Source organism: Diabrotica virgifera, chromosome 1 (assembly GCF_917563875.1).
Source record: "Diabrotica virgifera virgifera chromosome 1, PGI_DIABVI_V3a".
Taxonomy (NCBI): Eukaryota; Metazoa; Arthropoda; class Insecta; order Coleoptera; family Chrysomelidae; genus Diabrotica; species Diabrotica virgifera.
Window position 1 is genome coordinate 88,998,795 of NC_065443.1, and position 22,919 is coordinate 89,021,713.

Consider the following 22,919-nt stretch of genomic DNA (forward strand, 5'->3'; position numbering starts at 1 on the left):
TGAACTAGCATTAGCTGGCTTGGCAAAAGATGGACCGTATGTGAGGTGGGACTATGCCTAGGCGGACGCCACAGTAGTGACGTGGGTCTTGCCATGATCGTTATCGCAGTAGGCGGTAGTAGCGAGGAATGATCTCCGGATCGGAATATAGGGCTATGTTAATTTAAAGTAGCGAGATTGTTATTGTATATAAATATACTGTTTATCGTATTATTTTAATGTTGCTCTTATGATCGGACAACTGTAATAAAGTTTAACCCGCGAGTAGTCGCGCGGTAAGATAGAATCTCAATTTTTATCCTTTTTCGCGATAACTTGATGAAAAATTTTGCAATTTTGAAAAAATTTCGTAAGTGCCTCGAGGAAGGGTGTAGCAATGCGTAGGATTTTTTTTTCTTCTTCTTCTTTTTGTGGAATTTATGGCTTTGGGGAGAGCCAATTAGCTTTAACCCGCGAGTAGTCGCACCGTTAGATAGAATCTCACATTTCATCCTTTTTCGTAATACAGTAAAGCCTGTCAGTAACGGCCACTAAAAATGAAAGAACTATTGGTCGATATAGAAAGGTGGCTGCTATTGCCAGTTTTTGTAGTCTACATAATATAATTGGTTTGGGAAATTTTTAAACTGGCCGTTAAAACAGGTGACCGATGTTGGCAGGTCGCCGTTAACACAGGTTTTACTGTACAGTAAAATTTGTCAGTAACGGCCACTAAAAATGAAAGAACTATTGGCCGATATAGAAAGGTGGACGGTATTGCCAGTTTTTGTAGTCTACATATAATTGGTTTGGAAAATTTTAACTGGCCATTAGGACAGGTGGCCGATGTTGGCAAGTGGCCGTTAACACGGGTTTTTTTTAATAAAATTGTTAGAAATATATATTTTCAATATAAAAAGTAGATAAAAATAGTACAAAATAAAAATTTGTTTTAAATTCGTATTTTGAGATAGAATCTCACACGCGACTATCGACGTTACAGAAGTGAGCGCGACTACTCCCGGATTAATATTGTTTTTCCTTTGCAGAAAACGGAATTATATTTTATTTTATTTGTTTTAAACTGTATATAATTATAATTATCTTTAATACATTTACTTTATTTTTAACTTGTGTTTTACTGAGTCTGTCGTCCTTGAAAGAACTACCCATTACACTATGTCCCTCTGAGAACATTACTTTCTCCACAAGACCAATAATCTTTCCTCGTAAGTTCTATAACCCCACATGAGGCATATTTTCGTTTTTGGGCGCAAAAGTTAGTTTATTTATTTTCGTTCAATTTGCAACTCAAGCAAATAACCTATACCGTACCGAGCTGTACTATCAGACAATCTGATTGTCTTGTATATTTGTTTATTTTCAATAAAAACCTTTATTATTCGCAACAATAACAAGTTCTTAAAAAAAATATTACTTTGAAATACATGGTGATTCCATATTTAAGTTTGGGTGCGTTTATGTTTAATTATATTTATATACCGATAGTCAATTCGCCATTCTGTCAAGGCTTCAAACATTTTTTGTTGATCTACGGTGTCAAAGGCCTTTTTATAGTCCACAAATATTAAAGCTAGTCGTTTATTATATTCAGTGCATTTTTCTATAAGATTATTTTTTATTACCAGTTCGCTTGTTCCATAGCCTTTCCTAAAACCCGCCTGATAAAATTCTAAAAATTGTTCTATGGGCTGATTAAAAAATAAATTGGAATTGTATCAGCCCATAGAAAGTTAGTGTACTAACTAAAAGATAGTGTACTACAAAAATAAATTTAGCAAAAAAAATGGATACCTCATTCAATTTTTGTCTGGACACGTTAACCGTATCACATTATAACCGATTGTAAGCATAAAGGAAATAAAAGGCAAAATCCAGCAACATAATGTTTATCCTAATAATTATCTTTGGCACGAGTGTGGAGCTTGATGCGTGGACCTCAGGATGCACTGTATTAGGCGTCATACCATCGCCAAGGACTCCTTTGCACCTAGTTACAAGTGTCAGTGATGATTTTCCATATTCAAAAACGCCTGTATCTGAAAATACCTTCTTAAATTGAGGGGCTCTTAGAGAAACAGTGGCCTAAGCTATAAATTAAGCATGTTTAGATTAATAGGGGTGGAGGGGGCACAGGGGACCGCTTAAGGAAATTTCATGTATATTTTATAAAATAAAATTACAAAAAATCAGTAAACTTAACTATTTCTAGTACATACATCATTTTAATGATTTCCAAGCATAAATTTGATATTACGAATAGCCACAAAAATTACAGCTATTTTTTTATGGTCAACACTGGTCCTCTGTGCCCCTCAGTACTGAGGCACATAGGACCGTGCTTCTAATAATTAATTTTGAAATACTTTTGACAAAATAAGCTCAAAATAGTGTTTGTAGAAATTATATATTTTAGAAACTTTACAGTTAGAAAACAAATATTAATTTTTAATGTTTATATTTCGAATGTTTTATAGGTCTGGATCCCGCATATGAAAAAAAAGTTGACTAATAGCAAGCTGAAAATTTGTTAATAGCTTAAGGGTGTCTAGTTGGATAAACTTTGATATATCGGAACATTGGAACAGGGGCAGTTTTAATTGTGGAACAGGTTAAAAATTTGGAACGGTCACACCACGAAAACGGCACATTTATTTTGTCCGACAGAACAGACTTAAACTCTCCGAACAGAGATCAAACTCTCGTGCAAAAATCAGACTGCTATTTATCACCTGTCATAATTCCTGGCATTTGACATATTCTACATGTTCCACTCATTCAAACGCCCATTTGGTGATAAATAGCAGTCTGATTTTTGCATGAGAGTTTAATCTCTGTTCGAAGAGTTTAAGTCTGTTCTGTCGGACAAAATACATGTGCCGTTTTCGTGGTCTGACCGTTCCAAATTTTTAACCTGTTCCACAATTAAAATTTCCCTTGTTCCAGTGTTCCCATATATCAAAGTTTGTCCGACTAGACACCCTTAAGCTATTAACAAATTTTCAGCTTGCTATTAATCAACTTTTTTTTCATACGCGGGATCCAGACCTATTATCATTTCCAATGGTTTTATCACAGTTTCTTTAATCCACGAAGTTTCTGGTCTTTTCTTTATGTAGTTTCGTACCATCTAAAAATAACAAACCTATAAAATTAATGATAATATAAATAATTAAATAATAAATGAATAAAATAATTTTATGGCACTCAAAACCACCTGTGGGGCACAGAGGACTGCAAGAGGACCTTTGTGCCCCAACGTAACAAATGAATTTGAAATTGCCGATACACGACTCAACGTTTGTTTACATCTAAGATAATCAGCGTGTTCTATAGTAAAATATTCGTGGTTTTGTTGGGTATAATGGAAGATAATTGTATATAAAAATTACAGGTTAATCACACCTGATTTAGATATTAAATATTGCATCACTCACCTTTAAAATCAATATTTTTTCACAGTGACCTTCACACTACTACGACAATGTTGCAACTGAAATAGAATACGAAGTGCACGATTTTCTTGCTATTTTTGGTCATAACCAAAAAGTGGGGCTACCTGTAATGAAGCAAAGTGGATGGATCTATGTGCTCCGCTAGTCCCATGTGCCCCTCCTCCCCTATATCAATAAAATGAGCAACATTAAATCTTCGGATTAACAATGGTCTACACTCTACACAACCTACCTCTTTATTTGACTATATGGCGCTACATAATTTGTAGCGCCATCCCATAAGCATAATGGAAATACGAATGCAAAGATTGCATTTATCTCAAAACTTTGCTTTTGGGGTTAGGCCACTGTTGCTCTGAGCGCCTCAATTAACCACCTGTTTTTCTAATTGCTGAGCTACATCCATTAATCCTGTTTCCCCTAGATACCGTGGTAACGTCGTTCTTTATACTACACTGCGAGGATGATATTTTTATAATAATCATTATCATCAACAGCTATTCCATCCATCGTCTTTCATGAATTTCTGTTAGTTATTTCTTGCATCTATTCATGACCATCCATTCGCTTGATATTATCAGTCCATTTGGTTTGAGGTCTGCTTTTATTTCTCTGGTTTGCTCTTGGCCTTCATTCTACAATTCGCTTTGACCAACAGTTGTCTTTCATTCTTCCTATGTGTCCTGTCCAGTTTCATTTTAACATGGCATTTAACCGTCTTATTTATTGATCGCTGAGCTTAATCTTGATCATTCTCCGTTCCGTAGCTCTTTGAGTTACTTGGAGTTTATGGATTATGTTGTTAAAAGCACAATGTTTTTTATAATACAATAGTAGTAATAATACTTATTATTGTATTAAAGAATCAATTAAGCACATCATTGAGCAGCTGAGAGGACAAAAAGATTGCTCGAAACAGAGGAGATGAAAACCCTTCGAAAAATCGATGATAAGATTCTATGGGAGAGAGCTAGAAGTACAGATATACGACGGAGGTGCAAGGTGTATAACATTAATAACTGGGTAAGAAACAGAAGAATATAATGGAATGACCACATAAGCCGAATGACAACAAATAGGGTAGTCAGGACAGCGAGAGACAGTTCCCCAATAGGAAAACGATCAGTGGGAAGACCAAGAAAACGATGGAACGACAACTTACTAGATGCACATTGAAAAAAACAGACAGTCATGTCTATACAAAAAGAAGAAGAGAAGAAGAAGATTGAGCAGCTTAGTGTACGTAGGCATTCTATTTAGTTATACGTTTATTATTTAGTACATCAGAAACACCACAGAGCGAGTTCTTACTTTTCGCAACCCAGTTCGTGTGTATATTAAGAAAACTTTTTTAACAGTTATGAAAAACCCGGTTATTAACATTGATAAAACGTATTGAATTTTTGTAAAAAAATATTTAAATCCAACTTTAATACACCGATTGGTACAACCTCTTCTCCTTGTGGTTTGAGATTCAGTAAGTATATATTTTAAGTAACACATAGCTCATAATCTGCATGTATTGAAACAATACATAATTAACTGAATTATAAATATGTGTATGCATACATTTCCAGACAAAGTAGCTATTAAAGTTGTCACTAATTAAACCTTTTCATTATCATAAATTCTCCTCAAACACGAAACATATTTGTAGTGGTAGTGAGAAGTTCGAGAATATACAACTATAATGGTGAAAAGATTGCTTTTCTGTGCTATTGGATTACTTTTTTTAAAAATTAAGGTGCAGGTAAGGCATACTTGTTCCGAATATTTAAATATTTTTCATATATCTATACCAAGGATTTCCACAGTTTTCACCGTAGTCCTTCATTCAACCGTTATCTCCAGTTCTTCCTGTTTTGCCAGTCTCCTTCCTGCAGATTTATTCTTTCCATTGTTTCGTTCAATTTATCTCTGAAAGATCTTCGGAGTCTGCCTCTCTTCCTTTTTCCTATCTGTGTGTCTCTTTCCTATCTATACTTGTCTGTGCCTATTTTTGATTACCTTCGTCTATTTGCATTCGGTATTTTTCGTTGTTAGGTATGTATTCAATTTTCTGTAGGTTTATTTCCATCCCGATATTTGTATATTTCTGTTCCAGTTTTTTCGTCATAAAGTTGAGGTCACCTTCGTCTTGTACGATCATTATATTATGATCGTCAGTAAAACTTAGGATATATAGGTATTCGTTTCTTAACGGTATACTCATTTCTTCGCGCTTTGTGTTTAATGGTTTCAGGGATTTTCCCAGCAATACTTTGAAGAGAAATATTCTTTCTTTTTCTTTCTTACTCTACCAGGAATGATCTTTCCTTTTATTCTTCTTATCTCACTCGTTAAACACTCAGCTCTGACGAACCCCGACCTCTGCCATACTGAAGACCGGAACATCTTGATTTGTGTAACCACAAAACTCTGCATCGTGATTCATGTTGGTATTAACGATTACTTGATTACCAAAGCGAAAACCATCTTTAACTAGGCTCACTCATCGGCGCTCAACTTGGTAGGCTACAAAATGGAAATTGAGAAGTCAAAATAAACGTATTTAAACTACAATAATTCCCATTAAAGATAGACATCTTCATCATCAATGGCGTTACAGTTCTTTATGAGCCAAAGTTTTCTTCACAACAACCCTCCATTTGCCCCTGTCTGTGGCAACTCTTTTACATGCTATAATTCCAATAGATTTTAAATCATTCTCTAAGTTGTTTTGGTACCAAAGTCTCGGCCTTCTTCTTGCTCGTTGACCTATCGGCCCTCTTTGGTCAAAAACTTTTCTGACTATGGCATTTTCCTCTCGCCTGATTACATGCCCTATCCATCTAAGGCGTCCTACCTTAATGAGTGTTACGTCAAGTTCTCCAAAACATCTACAAAACTCCAAGTTGTAATGCCTGCGGCACAAACCTTGTTCTTTTATCTCTCCATATATTCTGCTTAGGATTTTTCGCTCAAAATGTTTGTGCAGTTCTTGGTCATTCTGTGTAAATCACCAAGTTTCTGAACCATATACCAGTACTGGTCTTATTACTGTTTTGTAGATAGTCAATTTAATTTTTCTAGATATTTTTGAGGCCATCTGTCTTCTTAAGCCATAGTCACACTTATTGGCGAGCACTATTCTTCTTTTAATTTCTTCACTGACATTGTTATCTTTAGTTAGCAGTAAGAATAAGCACATGAAAGTGTCGACACCTTTCAGTTCTAGGTCGTCAATTATTATTCTTGTAGACGTCGGGTTGCTTAACCTAGTGCAACACATATATTTGGTCTTTTGAACATTTATATTATTTAGTCTTAGTATTTTATAATTTTTAATGAAGCCTTGGAAGGACAATGTGGAGTTCGAATCGGGGGACAAACTATTAACTACATCAAATATGCAGACGACACCGCGATCATGGCTGAAAATATCGAAGATCTTCAACTCCTTATAGATCGAGTCACTACAGAATGCTCCAATAACGGACTTAACATAAATGCAACAAAGACAAAGTTACTTGTGGTTAGTAAACAAGACGTCGGCCCTATGCAACTAATTGTCAGTGATGAATCAATAACAAAAGTTAACCATTTTAAATACCTAGGATGTTGGATAAACGAGACACTAAATCCGGATGAAGAAATTAAAACTCGTATAGAAATTGCAAGAGGAGCATTTATGAAACTTAGATCTATTCTGAGCAACTCTCAGCTGAACTTACAACTAAGAATCAAGTTCCTAAAATGTTATGGGCCGGTTGTTCGAACGCTAATCAACAATGAACACTATCAAATATTTATATTACTATCACCAAAACTGTCAATGTCAACTTGTATTGTGTTGCTGAAAACATAATTGATTATAATTATGAGATTAGTTGATCAATTAACATAACAATTATTAACATAATTGATAAAGTAATTTCATAATTGTAATCAATTATGTTTTCAGCAACCCAAACAAAGTTGACATTGACAGTTGGTGACAGTAATTAAATATTTGATAATGATTATTGTTGATTAGCATTCGAACAACCGGCCCTAAGTGTATCCTGTATTACTATATGGATGTGAAACCTGGATCATGAAGGTTAACATGATGAACAAATTAGAAGCCTTTGAGATGTGGTCGTATCGTAGAATGCTCAGAATATCTTGGGTGCAACGCATTTCAAACAGAGAAGTCTAAACCCGCCATTACTCGCGCTATGAGGGAATCCCTCACCATATTTGTTTATAAGCAATGAAATTGTGTAAACTAATACGATAACCTTAAGCACCCAGGAATGCCTTTAACATGGTTCATGAGAGGGTATGAAAAAGTTATAGAATATTTCAGGCGGTCAGTGTGCTGTGTGATAGTTGAAAGAAGAGACATCCCTCTTCAAGTGAGGGAATTCCTCACTGCGCGTGCAATCACGGTGAAATCACGTTTCTGTTATCTCAAAGAAACTTTTAGGTTTTTATTTAATATTTAGGTAGGTTTAATTAAAATATTATTGTTTGGATCAGGTTAGGAACAGCGGCACACCGAGGGGGGGGGTTTGGGGTTAAAATCCCACCCAGACCATATAGAAATATATATAAAAGAAGGTAGGAAAATGTAACTTGTCTTTCACAAATAATACAAAAAACTTTCGGTGTCCAAGCAAACCCCCCTCCCCCCAGAGGAAAATTCTAGGTGCGCCACTGGTTAAGAACCCATTTTTAAATTTTCTTCTTAACGTGCCCTATCAAGTCCCCTTGACGTTGGCGATTAACATGGCGAAACTGTCTCTGTCTCGAGCTATTCTAAATAGGTGTTGTGCTTTCTTTATTCCTGTCCACTCCCGGATATTCTTCAACCAAGAGGCCTGCTTTCTACCAATTCCTCTGCGTCCTTCGATTTTACCCATCATAATAAGTTGAAGAATATTATACCGGTCTCCCCTTACTACGTGTCCAAAATAGGCCATCTTTCTATATTTGATGTTATCAAGCAGCTCACGGGTAGCATTTGCTCTCTTAAGGACTGCCACATTTGTCAGCATAGCCGTCCATGGTATTTTTAGAATACGTCTGTGCAGCCACATTTCAAAGGCCTCCAAACGGTTAATGGTGGATATTTTTAATGTCCATGCTTCGACACCATACAAGAGGACTGACCAAATGTAGCATTTAATCATTCATTTCGAAGTTGAAGTTGCAAGGTATCATTACAGAAGAATGACCTCATTTTTAAAAATGTCGTGCGGGCTATCTCGATTCTACATTTTATCTCTTTATCTGGATCTAGTTGTTCAGTAATATGGCAACCAAGATATTTAAAACTGGGTACTCTTTGAATCATATGACCATCAACATATAACCGTGAATCTTGATGGGCCAAACGGCTAAATACCATGTACTTTGTTTTTGAACAGTTTATATTTAGGCCAAACTCTCTTCCCACTCTGTCAATGGCATTTAAAAGGTGTTGTAATCCATTCATATCATCACTTAAAATAACTGTATCGTCTGCATATCTGATTGTATTTATCAGAATTCCATTAACCTTCACACCCCATTCCAAATTATGCAGCGCTTCCTTAAATATTCTATCTGAATACAAACTGAACAACAGTGGGGACAGTATACAACCCTGTCTGACGCCTCTTTGTATTTTGCATATTTCTGTTGATTTTCCATTTATGCAAGCTGTCGCTGTTTGACGCCAGTATAATTTTTCTATGATTCGTACATCTTGACTATCAACTCCTTTATCCTTTAGTATTTTAATTAATTTGTTATGTTGTACTCGATCAAAGGCCTTCTCATAGTCAATAAATACAGCAAAGACGTCTTTCCTTTGATCTCGGCATTTCTGCAATAACACATTTAGTGCAAAGAGTGCGTCCCGGGTTCCCAGTCCATTTCTGAAGCCAAATTGTGTTTCATCCTGGTCTTCTTCACATTTATCTCTGATTCTACTGTGGATAATACGTAGAAAGATTTTCAAATTTTTAAATTTACCTATTCTAATTTAGAAATAAGCCACAATTTAACTTGAAAAATTAATTTTATTGACGTTTCGAATTCCATCTCGGACGTCGTTATCAAAATACAAAATATTAATAGTTAATTACATAAATGCCACAAAGAAATAGCTTCAGAACAGTTGTTAATTTTAATTTGTATTTTTAGTAAAATGAATTCGCGTAAAGAACGTTAATATCTTCAGTGGCTTGCTGAAATTGAAAATTAAGAAAACTTGCTTTTGATCTATATTATTTTTACTTTTGTTTTGTTAATTTAATAAAAAAAATTGGTTTACGAGTCTTTCTATAATATGTGAGTACAACCCATTTTATATTTATACATGTTGACATTCATTCTTTCTCGAAATAAGTCGAATTTATGTAGGTGAGGGCGACGCTCATACGCGTGCAACCACGACACAACAGAAGACGCGTGTAACGGCGGGTTAAACAGAGTAGGCCAAGGCGAAGGTGACTTAATGAAGATGATTAAAAAGAGAAAACTTGAATATCTGGGGCATATAATGAGAGGTAGCAGATACAGGATGCTGCAGTTAATACTCAATGGAAAGATCGACGGAAAAAGAGGAATTGGTCGAAAGAAATATTCATGGCTCCGAAACCTTCGTCAATGGACTGGCTTATCAGCAGATCAATTGTTACATGCCGCACAAAATCGAGAACGATATCGGCAAATTCTTATGGAAGCTACCCACGCCTAAATTTGGACACGGTACTTAAAGAAGAAGATTATTTAGTCCCATTCTCTGTGAGGATGCTTTTAACGACCGAAATAGTGACACGATAATGACAGACACGATAGTCCATCACCCTGTCTTAGTCCAATTTGCAGTGGAAGGATCTTGAAAAATCGTTTTGGATTTTTACGTTGCTCTCTGCTCCTCTGAGTGTAAGTTCAGTCAATTGGACAAAATTCTATCATAGCTAGTAACAGTTTACCTCTATTAACTGAGTCGTACGCGGCTTTGAAGTCCCCGAATATGTGGTGGGTGTCGACGCTGAACTCTGGGGTTTTTTCAAGTTTCTATCTCACTGTAAATATCTGGTCCGTTGTTGATTTATTAGGGCGAAAACCGCACTGATATCCTCCCACTACATGTTCGGAGTAGTGGAGGAGTCTTTTGAACAATACTTTGGACAACACTTCATATGCCATATTGAGTAGAGTGATGCCTCTATAATTATCACACAACATCAAGTCTCCCTTTTTGTGTAGAGGACACTCAACAGTCTGTGAGTGTTTCTTTCTGTTGTCAGATTGCAGCAGTTGTTATCAGTTTATGTATGTGTTTCAAGGGGGTGTCCCCGCCGTTTTTGAAAAGTTCGACATGAAGATTATCCGAACCGGGGGCTTTATTGTTTTTCAGTGTTAAGATGGCTTCTCTAATTTCTTCTTTGGTGGGGAGTGGGTGCCGATTAGCGTTACCAGGTGTCCCGATTTGCGCGGGACGTCCCGATTTTGAGGGGTCTGGGGACGCGTACCGATTTGTACCTGATCGGGACACTAAATGTCCCGATTTTCACCCACGAAAACCAATTTCAGGAGGACTTGCAGTGAATTTTATAACTATGTTATAAAAACAAGTTTTTATGTTATAAAAACATTTTTTTTGTAATTTCGTCTGATAATTATTATTATGTAGGATTAAATACAGATTATAGAAACACCTTGTAGTCCAGTAAATGAACGGGAAATACGGCGATACCGTGTAATTTTCAGGATCAACTCTGAATTGCATGAAAATTTGGACGGCTTGTGCTGTTGGTTGCTTTTACTCGGGGGGTAACAGTCACCCCCTACTTAGGGGTGAAAAACCGCGCGTTTAAAATAAGGAGAAGGATAAATTTACTAATTCTAAGCAATTTTAGTTCTATAGAATTTTAACTTGCTTAACACTTTTCGAGTTATTTACGAATTAAAATGTTTATTTTTCGATAAAAAAATCAAGTTTTCAGGCGATTTTCACAAATATCTCAAAAAGTAAGTATTTGATCGAAAAAATATGCTTAGCAAAAATGTAGCGTAATATAAAAAAAATGAAAAACTCGTGAACTCGTAAACTATATAGACCCAGCAAAAACAAAGTTGTAGCTCATGAAAAATACGTTTTTATTCCGTCAAATTCCAAATCAAATATTTTAACGTGAAATAACCAAGAAATGAAGCATTTTTCGGAAAAAGCCAATTAAAACTTTTTTAATAAAGCTTTATTTTTATGTTTTAAAAAGTTTCTAGCATCAAAACTAAGCGAGTTATGCTCAAGATCAAGTTGACTCCCCCTACTTAGCACCCCAAATTAAATTATTCGTTACCCCTTTACAAACAATTTACTTTACTTATGTATTTTTTACATGATTGAATGGGTCTGAACGAGTCACTAATCACGAGTGTATGCAAAATATGAACAGCCATATTTTAACCAATTTTTGTCTAACAGAAAAACAAAATGAAGCTATCATATTTATAGAAGCAAAACCTACCTACTTTTTACTCCTTGAGATTTTTAGTATTCCTAATACTTTTTAAGTTATTTTGAAAAAAGGGCATTTTTCAATATTTTAGGAAATGTTTTTTCTATAAAACCAATTTTTTTCATAACTAAAAACTCCTAACCGGTAAACCTTACCGATCGTATAAACAATACACATATAAAAGTAAATTTTAAAGTGGTTATGATTAATTACGGTGCTAAATAGGGGGAGATTTTCACGATTTTTCTTACCAAAAAAAGGAGCCAACTTTATTTTGAGCGTAACTCGCTTAGTTTTAATGCTAGAGACTTTTATTTACCACTGGGCTATTGTTGTTTATTTGTCCCGATCTACAACCCTAAATCCCGATTTATTTTTGCTTATGTACCGATTAAAAACAAATTGGACCTGGAAACACTAGTGCCGATCATCTTCATTCATTTGAAATGAGCGGTAATGAGAAACATTCATCTTCATACATTAAAGATAGTAAATGGAGTTTATTTTACATTATCCATTAACGGTTTCTCGCTCCCAATATAAAATTAAAACTTAGATAATAAAAAAATAATAATAATTATTATTTTTAGGGACTTGACCCTGAAATGCAGGAATTGGCTGACATGCTGCACAACACCTGCGTTGGAGAAACCGGAGCTAGTGAAGGTTAGTCCTCAAAAATTGTACTCATAGTTGAATAATATTAGTTTTTATTTTATAGAAAAAGAAATTTAAGTAACATTTTGTTTATAAACATAAACATATTCGCGAACGTTAGTTAAATTATTCTCTAGTTAGGAAGTATATGAGAGATGAAAGAAAAACAAAAGAGAGAGATCCATGCTATATGATTCTTTAGTCTCTTGAATGCGATTCTAACTTGAAATAGTTTGTGGATATGATTTTTTAAATTCTGAGAAGGTAATATACCCCTATAGGCTATTAATTATGTACTTTAGAAAGGAACTACAACGTTCAAGAGGTTTTTTGTTTCATATAATCCGGTCAAAAAACCGCAGAGTGCTACCATTTAAAGGGGTGCGTTTTTGAGAAAGGGTGCACTAGGGTGCATAGGGTGAATTTTTTGCACTTTTCGTAAATACACATCTACAGAAAAATTATTCCAAATTAAATATCCTATCGAAATATCACCTTTTAAAGTCAAAAATGTTTCTTTTACAAAAATATATTAAAAAGAGCAAAAAAAGACACAAAAGAAAACAATTTGGTTTTTGCCTCATAACTGTTTTCCACTGGGATATAGGTATAGGCATTGCTTCACAGAAAAAACTTTTATCATTTTTCTTTAAAATGACGTTTGGTAGACTTTAGGATTTATAGTTTCCGAAAAATGATTTTTCAAATTTTGCCTCTAACTGCATTTTGGAACAATTTTCCTAATTATTTCGCAAAAATTTTTCTGTAACTTTTTTCTACGCAGCTTTATGTATATGCAATGGTACAATTAGGAAGACGTCAATTATCTTTAAATGGGTCTATTTTATAAGGTTGTTTTTAATCTTTAAACGATTTTTGATATTTTTGACAATTCTTTTATAAGTTTCTCAATATAACTCATTATATTCTTGTCAATTTGAGGATGTACATTGCACAATAAAAAAGAAAACTTATTTTCTTTATTTTAAAATAATGCATTGGAAAAAATTCTAGGACTACTTTTAAACAAGGTATCCGTAGGATATCCAAAGATATCCGTAATTAAAAAAAAGATTTTTTTTTTAATTATAAGAATATAATTGCATATTAAAACATAATTTTTAATTCCAAATAACTTTTCTTAATAACACTTTTCGATATTCATATTTTTTATTAATATTTTAACATACCTCGTAATACTATTGATAAAATTTGATGCCTTGTGAGGATTGCATCTTAGATTTTAGACTTTGCAGTGCATTTTATAAAGAATAATTTTTTTTTTCATAAAATTAACAATAAAAAAGTTCCCTATTGGTTCCAACTTAGTGGGACATATTGTTGTGTTTAAATTATGCCACACTCTGAAAAAGCATAATCTTGCTTAAAAATAGTCCTAGAATTTTTTACAATACACCATTTTAACGTCAAGAAAAATAAGCAATGTAAAAATAAAAATAAGTGTTAATTTTACCGCACATAAAACTTTGAAATTTTTAAAAAATAAAAAATTAGGATTATTTATGCTGACTAAAGTGAATTTGCAATTACTGGTTGTTATAATGTTATGAACCCAAATTTTTAATTTCTTATAGGTAAACACGTATTTTCATCTATAATTTGTAGGCTATTGATTATGTACTATAGAAAGGAACTACAACGTTAACGGGGTTTTATTTCATATGGTCAATCAATTTCTATATATGCAAAAACCGCGGAGTGCTACCATTTAAAGGGGTGCGTTTTTGAGAAATGGGTGAATTAGTCCCTGGGCACAGGTTACATTAAGGTGAGTTCTACGCACTTTTGGTACAAACACGTCTACATAAAAATTGTTCCTGGTTACATTTCCTATCTAAATATAACTTTTTAAAGTCAATAATACTTTTTTTTTTACAAAAATATATTCAAAAGAAAAAGCACAACGAAACCCAAAAGAAAGAAATTTTGTTTTTTGTCCCATAACTTTTGCCCAACCTTCTCTTTAAAATTGTGTTTGGTAGAGGTCATTAGGATTTACAATTTTCGAAATATGATTTTTCAAAGGTCGCCACTCACAGCAGTTTTGGGCAATTTTCCTTGTTATTTCGCAAATATTGTTCTGTAACTTTTTTCTACGCTACAATATGCAATGGTACATGTAAGAGGAATAGAAATTAATTATTAACTTTAAAATGTTCTACTGCATAATGTTGTACGACTTCTTTTTTAGAGGTTATCTTTTTCAAGATTTTATACTTTTAACGAGTTTTTATATTTTTTTCGATTATTTTTTAAATTTTCCATTATAACTTTTTTTTTCTGCATTTAGGTATATATTTTATTATATAATAAAAAAAGAAAGTTTATTCTGTTTACTTTAAAATGGTGTATTATAAAAAATTTTAGGATTATTGTTGAATAAGATAAGCTTTATGAAAATGGTATAAGTACGTGCATAAATTTTTGATTTTAGGATTATTTTTTAAATTTCTCATTATAACTTTTTTATGTGATTGTGTGCTATGACCAAATCTTATTACTTATAGGTAATACGTTGGATCCACTTGACTCGGCCGGGCAAACAAAATATGGATTAATTCCAATATTTACTGTCAAAGCTCCTGCACCACAAGCTTCGCTTGAAAAAATAGCATGTAAATGAACCAAAGGATGTACAAAAAACTGCGGTTGTAGGAAGATAGGAATTAATAGTTCAATATTCTGCAAAGGGTGCATGTGCATGGGTACTAATTGTGGGAACTCTAAGATAACTGAAGTGTCAGAGGAAAATATTGAAGCTAATGCTAACGAAGAGATGGACCTAGATTTTGAAAATTTTTTAAATGTCAACGTTTAAATAATTTTAATTAAAGTGATGTTTTCTAAGACTAATGTTTATGTAATTTTTGTAAAAGAAATAATTTTAAATAATACAGCTAAAAAAATATCAAAGAATCACTCGGTTTCCATTATTCAAATATAGATGATACACCATTTTAAAGAACAGAAACTAAGCCCTCTTTATTGAGTAATATATAGTATATTCATGTACAAGAAAAAAAGTTATAATGAGAAATTTAAACAATAATCGTAAAAAATGTTAAAAATAATATTTTTTTTATATCACGTATTATATAATATAATATTATATTATACATACTATATATAATATAATATTATATAATATATTATATAATAATATTATTTTATTTTTATATTATATTATAAAAAATCGTTAAAAGTATAAAATCTTGAAAAATCATAATCTCTTTAAAAAAAGTCGTACAACGTTATACAGTAGACCATTTTAAAGGTAACTGATTTCTATTCCTCTTACGTGTACCATTGCATATACCTAAAGTTACGTAAAAAAGTGACAGAACAATATTTGCGAAATAACAAGGAAAATTTCCCAAAATTTCTGTGAGTAGCGAACTTTGAAAAATCATATTTCGAAAACTATAAAACCTAATTGCCTCTACTAAACAACATTTTAAAGAAGAAATATGTAGGTTTTTTTTCTGTAAAACAATATCTATACCTATATCCTCGTGGACAAAAGTTATGGCACAAAAAACAAAATTTCGTTCTTTTGGGTTTTTTTGTGCTTTTTCTTTTGAATATATTTTTGTAAAAAAAAGTGTCATTGACTTTAAAAAGTGATATTTAGATAGGAAATTTAACCAGAAACAATTTTTATGTAGATATGTTTGTACCAAAAGTGCATAGAATTCACCTTAATGTAACCTGTGCCCAGGGACTAATTCACCCATTTCTCAAAAACGCACCCCTTTAAATGGTAGCACTCCGCGGTTTTTTCATACATAGATGTCCATTGGCCATATGAAATAATAAAACCCCGTTAACGTTGTAGTTCCTTTTAGCTCTTATTTTGAATATAATCAATAGCCTATTGCACCTCATACAATAAATTAGTAAATTCTCTAAAGACACGTATCCACTATGTTTGAGAACCTCTTGCGCTCCGTGGTCCCTTCAACGTCTCCAATGGATACGGCACGTGCTCCTCTACATATAAACCGCCACCGATTGGATCGATGAGGCGGAACGCGCACTGTTGCACGGTCCGGGAGCGCGAACGTATCCACTATGTGGAGCAATTGCGAACATAGTGGATACAGTCCTTATGGGCCATTCCACGAACATACGCCTGTTTTGGATTACTTCGACAACGAATATTTTACTGTGCAACATAAGAAGTACGAAAGTAAATGGCGCTAATAATTATTCCAATAAACAACAATCTAATTTGCAATTTACTTTCGTTCTTCTTATTTTGCACAGTAAAATATTCGTTGTCGAAGTAATCCAAAACAGGCGTATGTTCGTGGAATAGGGTATAACAAGTATGCATCACGCGGTCACGCTCCTTAATCTCTGATTGTACTGTTGGGTAAAGACATAAACATTTTCAAATAAATTGCTTGTTATTTTTAGATGACATTAATAACGCAAAAACGGGAAACTTTGCAGATAAAGAAGAATTTAAGTGCTATATAAAATGCCTAATGGCTCAAATGGCTTGTGTAAGTATAACAATTGTCAGAAATATTAGGTATTGGTATTTAATTAGAGTATCAGTTATTAATGTATGGTAGGCCTGGATATATACGATATGTATGATAGTATGATAGTATACAGGGTGAGTCATGAGGAACTGTACATACTCCTACCTCGTATAGAGGCCCCTATGGGGAATAACAAATGACCATTAAAAAGTGTCTGCTCCCATTGTTTAATAATATACAGGGCGAGTTTCACATTTTGACAGAAATTTATATTCGTCATAATTTTTGAACGGTTAGATCGATGTGTCTCTTATTTTGGTCAATCGTTACACTATTACCACCTAATCAACTGATTTATTCAAACTAGAAAAAAATCAGGTCCGGCTTTAAAAAATTAGTTCGTTTGGGTCTTAAGAAAAATTTCACCCTGTATACGCTTTTTGAAAACTCTAATATGAATTTTACAAATTAGACAAATAGGCGATTAAAGTGGCATATTTATTTTTTTCCCCACACGATTACTTAATTTTTTATTCAAAAATCAAATTTGTCAAAATCGCAATTTTACCATAGAAATAAAAAAAATTAAACCACGTTTTTCTTAAAATTAAAAGTTTCACCATTTTTTTTTTCTATAACACGTCTAGATCTAAAACTCCCCATAACACTTCAATTTGGACTCTATAGTTTAACATAGACGTGATCAAATAGATAAATTTTAAAGTTTTTCACTTAATTTTTGCGATTTAACTTTGCAATTCACGAATCTGCACCTTTTATTTTTAAAAATTCATAACTTTTACGAGAAGAAGACTGAAAGTCTACAACAATTGTCATAGTCTTCACAATGGTAAGAGATATGTGCTGTAAAAATTTCAGAAATTTTTTTTTTAATGGAACGTTGTAGAGAGTTAAACCGTGATTTCATCTATTTTTTTCATTTTTAGGTTAAAATTCCGATTTTGACAAATTTTATTTTTTAATAAAAAATTAAGTTATCGTGTGGGGAAAAATAAATAAGCCATTTTAATTGCCTATTTGTCTAATTTATAAAATTCATATTAGAGTTTTCAAAAAGCGTATACAGGGTGAAATTTTTTCTAAGACCAAAACGAAATATTTTTTTAAATCCGGGCCTGATTTTTTTCTAGTTTGAATAAATCAGTTGATTGGGTGGTAACATAAATCAAATATTTGTTAAAAAAAAATAATTTTTGTAATAAAAGTTAATTTTTTTAAATCTATGGTTTATTTTACCAAACTTTTCATTCATAGTCAAATTTGATTTTTTTATAAAAAATTAAGTAATCGTGTGGGGAAAAAAATAAATATGCCATTTTAATTGCCTACTTGTCTAATTTGTAAAATTCATATTAGAGTTTTCAAAAAGCGTATACAGGGTGAAATTTTTTCTAAGACCCAAACGAACTAATTTTTTAAAGCCGGACCTGATTTTTTCCTAGTTTGAATAAATCAGTTGATTAGGTGGTAATAGTGTAACGATTGACCAAAATAAGAGACACATCGATCTGACCGTTCAAAAATTATGACGAATATAAATTTCTGTCAAAATGCGAAACTCGCCCTGTATATTATTAAACAAGGAGAGCAGACACTTTTTAATGGTCATTTGTTATTCCCCATAGGAGCCTCTATACGAGGTAGGAGTATGTACAACAGTTCCTCATGACTCACCCTGTATGTACAGGCTTGGATCCCGCGTACCAAGAAAAAGTTAATTAATAGCAAACTGAAAATTTGTTAATAGCTTAACGGTATCTAGTCGGACAAACTTTGATGTACTGGAACACTGGAACAGGGGAAGTTTTAATTGTGGAACAGGTTAAAAATTTGGAACAAGTTAGAAAATTTCGGGCCAATGCTTTTAAAATGTTTTCACTTTTTTTCGAATGCTGAGAAAACTAATAAGTACACTCACCGGCACAAAATTCCGCCACCCAAAATTTTTGATTAAGTTTGACAATTTATGACTTTATTATTTGTACTCCGATTTTCAAGCTTCTTGCAGCAGTTTGTAGGTACATGTATTGATGTCGTTCGTCATTATTCCGGTAACAAAAAATTTTTTCTTAGATGGCATTATACGGGGGTGAATGGAGGCGTTGTTTTTCCTCCTAACTTTAAAAAATTCTGTGGAAAAATTGGTAGGCTCATTTTGTTTCATACTCCTTTTGTATTGTCCTGTAGGTATCACTATGGTTTTGTTTTTGAATTATCCGAATATCTCTTTTCTTGTAAGAACTGTAAATATAAACACTCCTTTGAAGGTTTATTTAATTAAAATTTAATAAAAAATTTTTGGCTTGATAAAAGATATACAGTAAGGTCTCTTTTTATGCGGATTATTTTTATGCGATTTTGAAGTTATGCGGTTGGTATTTCATTCAAAAATGTCTATTATTAACAATTAGTATAATGAAAATTAACTATTCCCATCCAGTAGCCTGAGAGTTTGCAATTCGGGTATTCCCTTTGTTACATGATGTACCATGAAGCTATTATATCAATTAGCAATCTGAATTTCGCATTGAAAGGTGTTAGGTTTGGATCCCGCGTATAAAAAAAAGTTAATTAATAGCAAGCTGAAAATTTGTTATTAGCTTAAGGGTGTCTAGTCGGACAAACTTTGATCTATGGGAACACTTGAACAGGGGAAGTTTTAATTGTGGAACAGGTTAAAAATTTGAAACGGTCATACCACGAAAACGTCACATGTATTTTGTCCGACAGAACTTTTAGTTGATTTGTTACACTTTCATTAAACCCTAATGCAAAAACCAGAGCTGTTTATCACCAAATGGGCATTTTAATGAGTGGAATACGTAGAACATGTCAAATGACAGGAATTATGGCAGGTGATAAATAGCAGTCTGATTTTTGCATGATAGTCCAAGTAATGAAGCTTAAAATAAGACAAAACCTCGCAATTTTTACAGAATAGATCGATTTGCTTGAAAATTTGAGAATAAGTAGTGCATAGTCCAAGGATCAAAATCTATATGAGGCCGAAAGGCGCTTTTACCATAGGGGTGGTTGCCACCCCATCTCGGGGGTGGAAATTTTTTATTTTATTTTGACAGCAAAAGTTGGTAAACACATTCATTCTAAGCAAAAAACGTTCTATACATTTTTTTGATTAAAGTAATAGTTTTCGATTTATTCGCTATCGAAAAGTTGGTTTAAATCGAAAAAATCATTGTTTTTAATCAGTTTTCTGCTAATAACTCAAAAAGTTTTCGTTTTATCAAAATAAGTTTGCTCAACAAAAATGTACCTTTTGAAAAAATAAACAAAACCGTATTTTTATAATTTGCTTTAAGACCAGTAGTAATCGAGCTATACTTTATTATATGTTAGCTCTTCTTCGTAAAATGCTAAATATTGTAGTTTCAAAGTCAAAAGACGGGAAAACTATGCATTTTTCGAGGATAACTTGTTTAAGCTAATTTAAAGTATTTAAAAATATCTATCTCCAGAAATAAAAAAATAGTCCCTAGCTCAAAAATTAAGTGACTAATAGTAAAAGGAATGTCAGTCCCTATTTTTCAGCGAAAAAGTCATCGTAAACTTACCCCTACTCTCCACCCTAATTAAAATTGGTCATTAACCTTATTTGGTCTTCTTAATTTATATATTTTTAATAGGTTCTAAAGGTTTGACCGGCTTAGAATGATTAGTTTAAAAAAAATGAGTTAAAAGCGAATAACGAATTTTTGTAGTTTGGTAAAAATGCCCATTTCTTCAGAATAGAAAGATTAGCATCAGAGATACGAAAAAATATTTAAATATAAAATTGTAGCATTTTTAATTCCCAAGAACTTGGTTTAACAAAAATTTTTTCTACGGCAAAAATTGAGTGAGCTATTGAAAATTAAAACTTGTAATAACATGCAAAAACCACCTTTGCCAACCCTTTTAAAGTCAACTTTTTTTGCGAATGAGCATTTTAAAATGATATAATATTAATAGCCCCATAGGTCCTGAAAAAACCTAAAAAAATTCTATTTTAACAAACTTTCTAGGATAAAAAATAAAAAAGTTACGGTTAAAAAATCAATATATTTTTTTGAAAAAAAAAGGAGATATCCAATTGGAAGCATAATAATGTAAGTTAGCGGTGTTCTTAGTCATCGGCCTTATTCATTCTTCTTTATTTATGTATTATTAATAGATTTCAAAAGTTTGACTGGCTTAGAATGATTAGTTTTTAAAAAAATGTAGTCAAAAGCGAATAACGAACTTTTGTAGTTTGGTAAAAAATGCCTTTTGCTCAGAATAGAAAGAGTAGCATCAGAGATACGAAAAAATATTTAAATATAAAAATGTAGCTTATTTAATTCCCAAGAAACTTGATTGCAAAACTTTTTTCTACGGCAAAAATTGAGTGAATATTAAATGAGTATAATACCGAAAACATTGATTTTTTCGATATAAAACTAACACTTTCGATAGCGAATAAATCGAACACTATTAATTTTATCAAAAAAATGTATATAGCATTATTTGCTTAAAATGAATGTTTTTATCAACTTTTGCAGTCAAAATTATAATAAAAAAATTCCATCCCCGAGATGGGGTGGCAACCACCCCCATGGTAAAAGCGCCTTTCGGCATTATATAGATTTTGATCCTAGGACTGTCCACTACTTATTCTCAAATTTTCAAGCAAATCGCTCCATTCTGTAAAAATTGCGAGATGAAAAGCTTCGGTTCCTGGACTATGAGAGTTTAATGAAAGGGTAACAAATCAATTGGAAATTCTGTCGGACAAAATACATGTGAAGTTTTCGTGGTCTGACCGTTCCAAATTTTTAACCTGTTCCACAATTAAAACTTCCCCTGTTTCAGTGTTCCCATATATCAAAGTTTGTCCGACTAGACACCCTTAAGCTATTAACAAATTTTCAGCTTGCTATTAATCAACTTTTTTTCATACGCGGGATCCAGACCTATATAACCTGTAATTGTTTTGAAATTAAATTTAAATGTTGCTGATTTTAAGTTGCAGTATAATAAACAGCACATTTTGATTTCTGGATTGAAACATTTAATTAAGTGTCGTCAAGTTCCATGTTCCATTAGAAGAGGTTTTTGCAATCTCAATATCGTTAGTCTGCGTTTTTACATTCTTCTTTAAGATTTTATTTGGCCCAATGAAGAAAAAAAACATCAAAGACATAATTTTTGGTGGAAAAACGTCCACCATTTTATGTGATTTTAGAAAATCGAGGAAAGTATCCCTACTTTTTCAATGCAAGTAAAATCTTTTTTTATGCGATTTTTTTATATGCGGTTTTCTGAAGAACGTATCCACCGAATAAAACGAGACCTTACTGTATTAGTTTAAAAGCCCCTATAGGGCTACAAACATGGAAACAAAACGTTTTCGCTCTATAATAAAAGCATCATCAGTATTACAAGAACATGGTGAGCCAAACAAAAAATAAAAAGGTCAAAGCCTATTGTAATTGTTACCTATTGACCCACTTACCAGGTGTGGGAGTCATATGTTGCCCTAGGGCCTTAGCCATAGGAATTTTATCCATCCTTTGGATTCTGCCATGTTGGCATCTATATAAGACTTTTAGTCTGTATTTGAAAGGCTTTGACCTTTCTATTTTTTATATTTTTTGGTTGGCTCACCATATTCTTGTAACACTGATGATGCTCTTGTTATAGAGCGAAAACGTTTTGTTTCTATGTTTGTAGCCCTGTAGGGGCTTTTTAAACTAATTTACCTTTTATCAATCCAAATATTTTTTATTAAATTTACTTGTAATTAATGGTATACACCA

The 22,919-nt window shown here is 32.8% G+C and overlaps 1 protein-coding gene across 1 annotated transcript in view; it reads left to right on the plus strand.

Moving 5' to 3' along the window:
• Window positions 1-5,059: 5,059 nt before the first annotated feature.
• LOC114325879 (general odorant-binding protein 83a-like) overlaps window positions 5,060-22,919 on the plus strand; it is an 86,201-nt gene continuing 68,341 nt past the window's right edge. Inside the window, exons 1-3 of the mRNA XM_028274011.1 lie at window positions 5,060-5,205; window positions 12,526-12,601; window positions 17,033-17,121. Of these exons, the coding sequence (XP_028129812.1) occupies window positions 5,146-5,205; window positions 12,526-12,601; window positions 17,033-17,121 (225 nt within the window). The 5' untranslated portion in view covers window positions 5,060-5,145. The remainder of the gene's footprint in view (window positions 5,206-12,525; window positions 12,602-17,032; window positions 17,122-22,919) is intronic.